At 40.5% G+C, this 12089-nt stretch overlaps 1 protein-coding gene across 2 annotated transcripts in view; it reads left to right on the forward strand.

Moving 5' to 3' along the window:
• Positions 1 to 6: 6 nt before the first annotated feature.
• Positions 7 to 12089, forward strand: part of AMMECR1 (Alport syndrome, mental retardation, midface hypoplasia and elliptocytosis chromosomal region gene 1) — a 129907-nt gene continuing 117824 nt past the window's right edge. For both annotated transcript variants that reach the window (XM_011984511.1, XM_011984512.1), the window contains exon 1: positions 7 to 543. In XM_011984511.1, coding sequence (XP_011839901.1) covers positions 71 to 543 — 473 coding nt within the window. In that variant the 5' untranslated portion in view covers positions 7 to 70. The remainder of the gene's footprint in view (positions 544 to 12089) is intronic.

Here is a 12089-nt window from a genome sequence, read left to right on the forward strand (position 1 = left end):
GTGCTCGCCCCCGCCGCCAGCTCGCCTCACTTATGGGTCGGAAACGCTGCGTGGGGGAGACTGTTCCAAGATGGCGGCGGGTTGCTGCGGGGTGAAGAAGCAGAAACTGTCCAGTTCGCCCCCCTCTGGCTCGGGTGGCGGTGGTGGCGCCTCCTCCTCCTCCCACTGCAGCGGAGAGAGCCAGTGCCGAGCTGGGGAGCTGGGACTAGGAGGCGCCGGTACGCGGCTCAACGGGCTGGGAGGTCTAACCGGAGGAGGTAGCGGCAGCGGCTGTACCCTCTCTCCCCCCCAGGGCTGCGGCGGCGGCGGCGGGGGGATCGCCCTGTCGCCACCTCCGAGCTGCGGAGTGGGGACCCTACTTTCTACCCCGGCCGCCGCCACCTCTTCCTCACCCTCCTCATCGTCCGCCGCCTCGTCCTCATCGCCGGGCTCCCGGAAGATGGTGGTGTCAGCAGAGATGTGCTGCTTTTGCTTCGATGTGCTCTACTGTCACCTGTACGGATACCAGCAGCCCCGGACCCCCCGATTCACCAACGAGCCCTAGTGAGTACCGTGCCCTCCGCCGCCCTCTCCCTTGCGCTCGGGATGGGGCTCAGAGTTGAGGCAAAGTGCGAGTCCGCCTCCCGGCCGGCGGATGCCCCTGCCCTCTCGCTGCCCGGGTCCCCGGAGCCACTCAACTGAACTAAGGGCACCCTGCGCTTTTTGCCCTCCGAGGCAGGCACCCCACACTTGGAGCAGGGTGCTGCTGCAAGGGATGGCCCCGTGGCTCCTAGAGGTGTTAGCTTTCTCTTTGCGATGACTTCGAGGAGTTTTGACCCCTTTACTTGTCTTCTTCACCACCCCCACCACCCCTCACCCTGCCCCGGTTTTGGAGATCTGGGTTACTCAAGGTGTTGACCTCTCCTCACTTTGGTTTCCGTTACCCCAAGTGAAAGCCCCGCCAGTATTCCCGCCCCGCGTACCTTGCACATGGAGAACTACTATCCCATTGCAGGGCGAAAAATAGCAAGTATCCAACTTCTGTTAGTGATGGAACTTAGCTCTGGAGCTTGTGAGGTTACCCATCTTTTCCTCTGGGTTTCCTTGTGCCCTGGGAAGGGGGGAGGTTTCTTAAAACACATTTTCCCTTACTACTTATTTTTATCCAAATACACCCATTAAAATGTGTTTCTCGTGAAGCGAGCGCACTGCCGGCTTCCTCACATTTGAAGAGTGAGACCTTTTTTTTTTTTTTTTTTCATTCCACTGTCTGGATAATAGCTCATTCAAAGAGAACTGTCCCCACAGAGCCACTGTCAGTTTGTACATTAAGCGTGCATTCGCTTTTGTGTCGATTTCACTTTTTAAGAAATCCATGTTATACTCGATGATTTGAGAACAGTTAAATAGTAAATGTGTAGGAATTGTTATGGTTTCCTTTGGTTTTGTACCTTAAATTATCTTACCCTTCAAGTGTGTGGTTGAAAATTTTTAAATAGCACTGTTACAGCTAAAAGCCAGGTTAATTCTAATCCCTGTCCATTTGCATGTGTGGGAGATGGGGCATATGGTTTTTTTTTTTAATGTGTAAACTGAATGTAAACTGACTTTTTGAGTTAAATGCTAGACAGAATGTAAAGACCAAGAGAGGGCAGAATGAGAAAAAGTGCAATTGCTTTTATTTGAGTACTTAGCATCAACAAGAAAAATAATACAGGAAAAATTTCAGTGAAACTCGTACTGAAAGGCATCACCCCCTTTTCCAGCTAAAAGTGCCGCTTGTCCCCCATATCATAAATACCTTAATTGATGTTCTTTTAAAACTGCTTCATTTTGTGAGATTAGAGGATTGGACTACTATTGTATAAGTATAAACACTTCTGCCTAGACTAAAATATTAATATGTAAAGTGGAAATTACAATAAAGTGTCCTGGAAATTGTGCATTTGTACTGTTTGTTTTATTTGGCTTTTATTCTTTAAATGTCTTAATTTTGTATGACTCTTCTGTGGTCTGTGCATTTTCTTTTAGACTTGGTTAATCTTTGGGCATTGGTTCATGAGAAGTGCATGAAAGAGCATCCAGGAGAACACTTTGTCAAACAAATATCTTTATAAATTTCCTAGTGTTAATTCTAGAAGCTTAAATCCTAAGTCCACACCTTTATTTAGCCAATTAACTTTTTTGGTTAAGAAGTAAAATTGATTTTGAAAAGACTGCCATGTGAAAAAATCTATGAAATATTTATTAGCTTGAGTCACTTATTTGTGACTTTTCTGCCTTCTCTTGGATGTCTTTGATATATTAAAGCTAGTCCTGGGATGATACTTAGGTTGGCTCTGCAAAGTCATGGGACTGCAAAAATTCACTCCTGTTTAGTTCTTGAGCTGTTACATGAGTTTGGCAAAGGCTGCTTTAGTATTCACGCTCCATTGCTCCAAAGCATATGAGAACACACTTTCAGGAGGTGCTATTTTCACACATTTTAAAGTGAGTTTGGGTTAACTCAATGACTATAGCAAGAATTTTAAAAGGAAAGTGAGCTTGACCAGTTCATACAGAAAATGCTTTTGAAAATTTCATTTTAACAGTAGCCACTTTGCACACATATTTAGATATTATTCTCTTCAAACACCCCAGCCCCTGGATTTCTTTTTCATGGAATTAAGCAGATGATAGGACACACTTTTGACCGCTGTGGATATGTTGAAACGGTGGTGGAAGAAGAAGAACTATTATCATTTAGCAGACCTTGAATGTGTCAAGTATTCTATAAAATAACTAATGTAGAGTAGACACTGAAGATGACCAAGTGGAGAATGAAAGTTCACTTAAGTGGAAAATGGACTGTCTTATTTCCATATATCTTCAACTCATTTTTGAGGTGTACTGTGGAAAATTCAGGAAAGCTTCCTCATTATGGGAGGGAAATAACTAAGCATTTCAACAGTGCCTTAGTAAGTACCACACATTTGTCTTTCTGTTTTACATATTTAACAGCATTGTGTACTTATTAGTGTTGCTTTATCCTAAGTGCCATAAGACATAAACAGACATACTGGGATTTTTTTTTTCTCCTAGTTATTATCATGTCATGAGCAGTGTGTTTGCCCACCAGATGTTGTGCTTTTGACAATTTTAACTTCTCATACATAAATGCACACTCTTTTCATCCCTTCCCAAGACTTTTCTCTCAGAATGTCTGTAACTGGTGAAATCCTCATTTTATGGGTTTAGAAGCTCTAGATCCATCAGTTAGTTATCCTTCCACTCAGTATTGAGGGGATGTCAACATATGAACAGGCTGTCTGGATACAAATTCTTCACTGTTGCTCCCATTTTTTGATTACCTACCCAATTGCAGAAAGCATTGTACAGGCAAGTTTGTGCACAGAAATCTGGTTAAAGACATGAGGAAAACTTAACTTTACTGCATTTTGATATTCAAAATCAGCAGTCTTGGATTTATGTCAGGGAGCCCAGAAAGCTATTTTATAGGAACCTGTTTGCTACTATAAAGGGATCCACTGTGCCAGGTGTTGAGCTAGTTAGACTCCAGAGCAGTCATTCTTAACTTTGGCTGCACATTGGAATCACTGGGAAGTTATTAAAAATATTGATGCCTGAGCCCCAACTCCAGAGATTCTGACTTAATTGGTCTTGGATGGGGCCTGGGAATCAGGATTAGTAAAAGCTCACCAGGTGAGTTTAATGTGCAGCCAAGGTGGCGAACCACTGGTTATATTCTGAATCTTTCTCTTGAGATTTGGATAATTGGGGCTAGGGTAGTGCCTTGGAATCTGTATTTTATGAGCACCCTAAATTTCAGTAAACAACCGATTTGAGAAACTCTTGCATTGTGGTCTGCAGAAGACATCACCCGGGAAATCATTACAAATGTAAGCTCTCAGGCCCCGCCTCAGACCTGCTGAATTAGAGTCTGCAGTTTAACAAGCTTCTCAGGTGATTCTTATGCACATTAAAGTTTGAGAAGGACTAGTTCTCAAACTTTGTAGTACATCATAATCTATGGTGCTTGTTAAAACACAAATTGTTGGGCCCCATTCCCAGAGTTTCTGATTCAGTTGGTGTGGGGTGGGGCTGTGAATTTGCATTTCTAACAAGTTCCCTGGTGATGCTGATGCTACAGTTCCAGGGCCACACGTTAAGAACCTAGGGAGAGAGAAGTGAGGACCTGAATAAGTACTTGAACGACTGTAATGGAATGGCAATTTTCAAGGCCGGTTTTCAGTATAAAACTTCCTGCTTCTGTGTCACTATGCTTTAGCATGTTCATTCTAACTTAGCACCCAGGAGATTGAGTGCTGCTGAGAGTGTAAGAGTCTGAGGTTCTCGGGATGGTTTTAGTTGAGGGGTGAGGGCGACTCTTGGAAACCTGTGGTATGATTTTAGGTCCTTTTTCAGAAATTGTTAAATGTAAGGGATACATTTTAGGAATTAAAAACATTACAAATATGATACCTTAAGGTGAATTGTATTGATTTTAATAAGTAAAGCCCCCTTTGTTCCCATAAAATGCTCTTATGATTCTTTCACTAACATATTGTGAAAAGATTTTAAAAGCTTTTATTTATGCTTATGGTTGCTGGATTTCATTTTAAGACCCCTTCTGTAACAAAAATATGAAATGATTCTGCTAAAGCACTGGGATTGTTCAGTCTTATATCTTTAATGCTGCTGCGTGTCATGTTACTTGAACTTTTTATTTTAATCATCTTACCACCTTTGAAGTTAACGCAATACTACATTTTTTATGGACCATAGCACATAGAAGATTCTTTATTATTAAAGTACATCAGTAAGTGTGGTTTTAAATTGCAATTAATTAAATGTATTTTTTAAAAAATCCACTCCCAGATATGCAGATTGTGAGACTCTGAAGAGGTGTTTGAACAGTTAACTCTTCCTCATCTTGCCACCGTAGTCAAGTTACTGTTTTTCAGTGTGCATGGGAGGAATTGGGTTGTGTTGGGGAGTAGGCATTTTGTTTAGACAGAACTGTAGCAATCCTATTGCACTATCAAAAAGATGATTTGATAGTGCAGCTCAGGTTAAAGTGATATTAAATTTGCATTTTTAAACATGAGCCATTATATTTCTATGTTTTCTGATGAAGATTGACCAGAATAGCCAGAAGATGTATCTGTCTATCACAGATGATGCCATGAGGCCATGACAGATTTCCTTATCCACACTAACATAATGGTACTAACTTGCATTCTCTGGTCATAATGTATAGTTTTTCTTGTAAAAGAAAAACACTGTCTGAAAAATTGTTGAGTCTTTTTGAAGGTGTAACTTTTTTTTTTTTAAACAATGTTGATTCCCATTGAAAGACAATCTGATGTCACATCTTACAGATAGAAAAGAAGGCAGGCATCTTCCCAGTTGTCAGTTGTTCTGTAAAAGCCATCAGTGACTGAGCTAGAAGGATGGAGACATATAAATCACAAAATTGTTTTTATATCCATGCATAAAGGTGTATGTGAGACAAGGTATATTTAGTTAAAAAGAAAATGCTTATTTTGCTTTCTCCCCCATATGGCCAAACGGAGTGATAATTTAGCCCATAATTTTTCTTGCTTATGAATTATGTTTGTGCTGCACTCAGGTTTCAGTTAGCGGGTGGCAGCCAAGTAGGAATCTCTGCTGAAATCTCTCAGTCCAATAGGAAGAAAGACCACTACTGAAAAAGCAAAAAATGGTCTGTTAACCCATGCATGAGTTGTTTTTCAGAGTATGTGTTTCTCAGGCACATGTTAACATTTGTGTTGTTGTCTTTTTAAAAACTGTATGCTTTTTGAAACCAAATTTGTGTCATAAATACTAAAACCTTTAGCTGCAGTGGATTATATTTTTGAAGTGAGTTGCATTTCCTATTTATAGATAATTTTACTTTTTGAGAATTTATGTGTGAAACACTAAAACTTGTGTAATGAGATTAGTCAGTTCCCAAGTTTTCCTGATTTCAATAGGCATTATTCTGTACTCTCGATGTCACACATGCTTGGCTCTTATAAAGCAGCACAATGACCAGGGCTTTTACATTTAAATTTTGTTAAATAGTCTCTTTTTCAAACTTGTGTAATAATGTCTCTTTTTGATACTGTTCTGAATCAATTAAGCTAAGTAAGTGAGGACCAGCAGTAAAACCCAGCATCTGCCAAGAATGGACCCTCAATGTCTAAGCTGTCTTTCCACAATCAGTAATTGGGCAGTTGCTCACAGGACACTGGAGACAGTGTGGGAAACCAGTGGTTGTGTAGGTGGGAAGAGTAGATTCCCAACAGTAAGCTTATTTAGAGTTTAGCTTCTGTAGTTAGTGTTGCTAAGAGCAAAAATGACCCACAGCTTATGTAGTATAAAGAAAATAACCCAAAGGAAGAAGTACAGTGTAATAGTATAGTTGGTTGGGTGGAGCATATTTTATGTTCAGTCCAACTATAAGTGGCATCTTTTGTATCAAGTGTGGGTGTATTTTCTACAGCTCTTAATGTTTCAGACATTGAAACTTGCTCAAAGTTAAAAATGTTAGTGTTGAATAACTGAGTGGAAATTATGTGTCACTGGAGGAAAAAAACCCTGTTTTTGTAAAAAAGCATGTACATTATCCTGAGTTCCATGGTTGGAAACCAGAAAAATAGAAGAAATAGTTCTATCCTCACAAAGTTTACAGTCCTGTTCAAGATATGATACCATTATCAAAGTTGCTTGAAATACTTACAAAGCAATATATCCATGATTGTAGATTAATAAAATACACATAAAATACCTACACATGGAAATGACATGGAATAAAGGAGTGGTCAGGGAAAAGGCTATAGGGAGGGAATAACTGGAACCAAGTTTTGAAATGGAGGAGGTACAGACATTGGTAGAGTCTGTTTGACCAGTAGATCTTGAAGTCTTACTTGGTTGTTCTTAAACCCATTGCTGTCACCACCACACCCCTTGCCACAGGACTTGGGGATTCCCAGCAGCTGTCTTCAGTCAGCAACTTTCACTCTCAGCATTCTTCATATCACTCCCCTTGCTCTGGTCTCTAAGATCATAAAACTTCAAGGAAATTAAAAGTAGCCTTTGTGTTGAGAATCCTCTGGGGAGGCTGGATAAGAGATCTTGCATCTGCTTATAGTTTCTTGTATTAGGAAGAGAACAGGATTTGCAGAAGAGTCCTCTAGAGTATCAGATGAATTGGGAGAAGAGTCTCAAGATAGGGGAGACTAACTAGGCTTAAGGTTATGAGGGCAGTAGGAAAACTGGCATTGGGAAGGTGGGAAAGCCACCCCAGGGGCAGAGTTTGTGAATGTAGGAATGTTGCAAAATTAAGAATTGGAAGAAGTTATCAGCATATGCAAGGGCTGGTACTCTAGGGCCAGGTTTTGTGTAGGAGTGGAAAGATTGTAGCTCACCTGTTTTTGGCTTCCATCATTGCCTCTTCTTTTCTTGGCTCTGTGCCTAGCTATTCTTGTGCTCAGAAAAAGTTTGTTAAACAGCTCTGTTGTAATGGCTATGAAATTTGATCACAGGTATAAGAACTCTCCTCCCCTTTCCCTCTTCACCTATTCCCAACTGTATCTAATTTGGGAGAAAGGATGAGAAGACACATCGGTTTATAGAATTTGTATCAAATATAAAGATAGCTGGAATAGCTTTTGGATGAGGACCTGTGATTAGGTGACTACACGTGCACAGAGAGGCACTGCAGGGAAAACAAAACCAAACAAATTCTGGTTGCTTGGCAGAAGTGAAAGAAGAGAGGCTTTGAACATAATTCAGAGTTCATAAGCCTGGGGAACCATGAGGATGGTGGTGCCATTAAAAAACATAGGCGGAATATGGGAAGAAACAAATGGTTGGGCAGGTGAAATAGATTTCTTACTATGTGTAGTTCCAAGTGTTGGCAATTATCAAATGTTATTTCTTTTTGAATTACCAGAACCACAGAGCAGCAACAGAGCTATTGTGATGGTTTGGTTGGTCCCTTGGGATCACTCCCCCACTTTGTGACTCCGAATGGCTCAGATAAGTAGAAATCAGTGATAGTTTTCAGCTTTGTACTGCTAGTAAAAATACCTGGCAGAATTCTGGGTTTCTTTAATGTAGGTTTTTACATTTTCTTAGTCTTCAGGCTTATCAATTTGTAAAGCAGGCAGTGATCCTTTTATTTCCTTATGTGTATATCATAGCACAGCCGTGAGCAAAATAAAGCCTCGTGGCAGGCCATCTCAGGAACTCATAACTTCAGAACTAAAAGGAAATTTTTGAAGAACTAGAAGTGCCTTTTGGTGCAAGATTCTAGGTTGTGTGTCCTAAAGCTTAGAAAGTAAAATAGATTGAATCAAGCTGAATCTGTTTTGAGGCTTTGCTCAATGACGAAGGATGGATGTTATGAACCAATGGGATCAGCCATATTGCTTTAGAGTCTTTGCAATCTTCAGTGGATGGGCAAAAGTGAAAAATTTTGCTTAAATAAAGGCCTATTAATATTAGTTTTTTTTCAATAAGGTCTGTGATAGTCTTGATGATTCTTGCCTTTTCCCTGTCTGTTTCATACAGATAATCCACATTGTTACCCAAAGCCACATGCAATACTGGGAGAGCACAGTTGACTGTGTTATGCAATATCCTGCCAGAAGATGCTGACCAGTTCTCTAGTAATAGAAAGTAGTGAGATTGAATTAAGAGCCTATATACTTCACCTTGCCATTCCATATACTTTCACTGTGATCTGTAAGCATATTACATACAACTTTAGTAACATTTTCTATTGAGATCTTGGATTGCTGCAAGGTGGTAACATCAGATTCTCTGCTTTTTTTCAGGTGTTAGTGGATCTTTGAGTCATTCTTATAGAATGGAATATCTCAAAAAATTGGTTTTGATGCTGTTAGCTTAGGGGTCCCACAGCACTGTATCTGCCTCAAATAAATGCTTATGTGCTAGTTACATTAGTGTGTTTCTTTTCTATGACATCATTATTGCTTATAGTAGCCTAGCAGCCACACGGTTAGGTTTAGGTACTTTGGGGTGCAAATAAATTATATAGCTTGTAAAACTTGGGCTTCAGTACATAATTCATTGTAGCAAGGCAAACACTTTGTGCTGATTTTGAACAACAGTGAAGTGTTTAGATTGACGGGTGCTTTTTACATCCTTTTTTATATGGTAGAAGATGGCATTGGTAATTTATTCAATAAAGAAGAATCTCATGAAGTCTTTGCCTTTTTCCATGTTACTGTAGGTGTTCTCAACACAGTTCATGAGTTTTCCTATGATAATGACAAAAACAAATAAAAAAAATTGCCACAGCTTCTTTCGCATTAAAACAAGCCAGTAAAAAACTTGCCACTAGCTTGGCTGGGTCTTTGATGTTAGGAGTATTAAAACTTTTTGTTGAGTTCACAGATCCATCTACCCCAACACTCTTCTACTTGTCCATTCAAAAAACCCTCACAAGAACAAAAAGGAATAATATATTTTTCTGACACTAATGAGGTGGGTGATATGTGGTTTGTGGTATACTTTACTCCACAAACTCCTCCAACTGTTGTCCTGTCTGGCAAGTTGTTTTGTGGAAATTGACTCTCCCACATTGTAGGCATTGGCTGTGTGGAGAAAGAGAGTCACATGTGGCTTGAGGCAGGGACAGAGGGCTTATGGGAATCAGGGAGGGAGTAAAATGAATTGTATTCAAGTGAAGTGAAGCATGGATTCAGGGCAGAAAAGGGAGACTGAGCACCTGATCTGGAGCAGGAGTGCTTTTTATGTTTTACGTCATAAAACTTAGATGTCCCTCCTTTAGGACCAATGGCCACAGCATTCTTGTTAAAAAATAATTATTCTGGGCCAGTGTGGTGGGTCACGCCTGTAATCCCAGCACTTTGGGAGGCTGAGGCAAGCGGATCACGAGGTCAGGAGATCGAGACCATTCTGGCTAACATGGTGAAACCCCGTCTCTACTAAAAATACAAAGAATTAGCCGGGTGTGGTGGTGGGTGCCTGTAGTCCCAGCTACTCGGGAGGCTGAGACAGGAGAATGGCGTGAACCCGGGCAGCGGAGCTTGCAGTGAGCCAAGATCATGCCACTGCACTCCAGCCTGGGCGACAGAGCGAGACTCTGTCTCAAAAAAAAAAAAAAAATAAAATAAATAAATAAATAATTATTCTGGCTAGGTGCCGTGGCTCACGCCTATAATCCCAACACTTTGAGAGGCCGAGGCAGGAGGATTGCTTGACCCAGGAGTTCCAGACCAGCCTAGACAACACAGTGAGACCCCCATCTCTACAAATTATATATTTGAAAAACTTAGCTGAGCATGATGGCATGCGCCTATAGTCCCAGCTACTCGGGAGGCTGAGGTGGGAGGATTGCTTGAACCCAGGAGGTCGAGAGTACAGTGAGCTGTGATCATACCACTGCACTCCAGCCTGGGCGACAGAGTCAGACCATGTCTCCAAAAAAAAAAAAAAAAAAAAAAAAAATTTCTATCATAAACAAATGCATATCATGAAGTTTCATAATATGAAGACCTGCTATGGGTCCTTTTAATACTTCTAAGAGACCACATTGAAAACCATTTGTATGGTGTCTTCAGAATGAGGCCTCTACATAACTCTGGAAGCTGTAGGACAAGTAGCTTTACCCAAAAGAGCATGAATGTAGCCACTCTCCTGTAATTATCCTTACTTATTTTTCTTGACTTGTCTATGCACATAGTTATAAATCCTCAGGTATTCAGACATACCTTCTTTTTAGGCCTGTATATTTATATTAATAGCCTCTACTTAGATGTGTGAAGTTTGTTTCATATAGTTTGCTCACAGTTATTATCTATAACAAAGATTATGGAACAGACACTACTAAATGATAGACCTAGGTATAATTTCTGACTGGCTGCAGAATACAGTCATACAAAGGTACATACTTATCTCTTTTGTACTTTATCTTAGAAGGACCTACTATGGTCAATTTAATTTGTAAATTACATTCTCACAGATAACTGGAGTGTCAGCAATTTTTTGTTTATCAGTTTATCTTTTATCATATACATGTAGGCTGATTTTAGTTTACTTTTTTTTTTTTTTTTTTTTTTTTGAGACAGAATCTTGCTCCGTCACCCAGGCTAGAGTACAATGGCATGATCTCGGCTCACTGCAACCTCCGCCTCCCGGGTTCAAGCGATTCTCCCGTCTCAGCCTCCCAAGTAGCTGGGATTACAGGCACCTGCCATTATGCCCAGATAATTTTTGTATTTTTGTAGAGATGGGGTTTCACCATGTTTTCCAGGCTGGTCTTGAACTCCTGACCTCAGGTGATCCGCCCGCCTCCGCCTCCTGAAGTGCTGGGATTACAAGTATGAGCCACCGCGCCCAGCCACTTATTTTTTATGGTTGTAAAAAAGATGAGATTTTACCCTCTTAGTAAATGTTTAAGTGTATAATAATGTTAACTATAAGCACTATGCTTAGCTTAATTTTTAAAGGCACATAATAGTGGCTTTACCTAAAGCAACTCATTTCTTATAGGAATTTTGGGAATCCTTCACAAATTAATCTTATAAACTTACTGGAGGGGCCAGGCGCGGTGGCTCATGGCTGTTATCCCAGCACTTTGGGAGGCCTAGGCGGTGGATCACCTGAGGTAGGGGGTTTGAGACCGGCCTGACCAACATGTAGAAACCCCATCTCTACTAAAAATACAAAATTAGCTGGGTGTGGTGGTGCGTGCCTATAATCCCAGCTACTCTGGAGGCTGAGGCAGGAGAATCACTTGAACCTGGGAGGTGAAGGTTGCTGTGAGCTGAGATCGTGCCATTGCACTCCAGCCTAGGCAACAAGACTGAAACTCCGTCTCAAAAAAAAAAAAAAAGTACTAGAGGTGCACAAATCCTTTTTACAAGAGAGCCTAATTTAGGCTTTGAGGTATTTATTTTTTCAAACCTATTGAAAATCACGAATAAACTAAAGGAATTAAAATCAGAAGTAACTTTTTTTTTTTTAATTTATTTATTATTATTATAGTTTAAATTGTAGGGTACATGTGCATAACGTGCAGGTTTGTTACATATGTATACTTGTGCCATGTT

Source organism: Mandrillus leucophaeus, unplaced genomic scaffold (genome assembly GCF_000951045.1).
Source record: "Mandrillus leucophaeus isolate KB7577 unplaced genomic scaffold, Mleu.le_1.0 Scaffold269, whole genome shotgun sequence".
Classification (NCBI taxonomy): Eukaryota; Metazoa; Chordata; class Mammalia; order Primates; family Cercopithecidae; genus Mandrillus; species Mandrillus leucophaeus.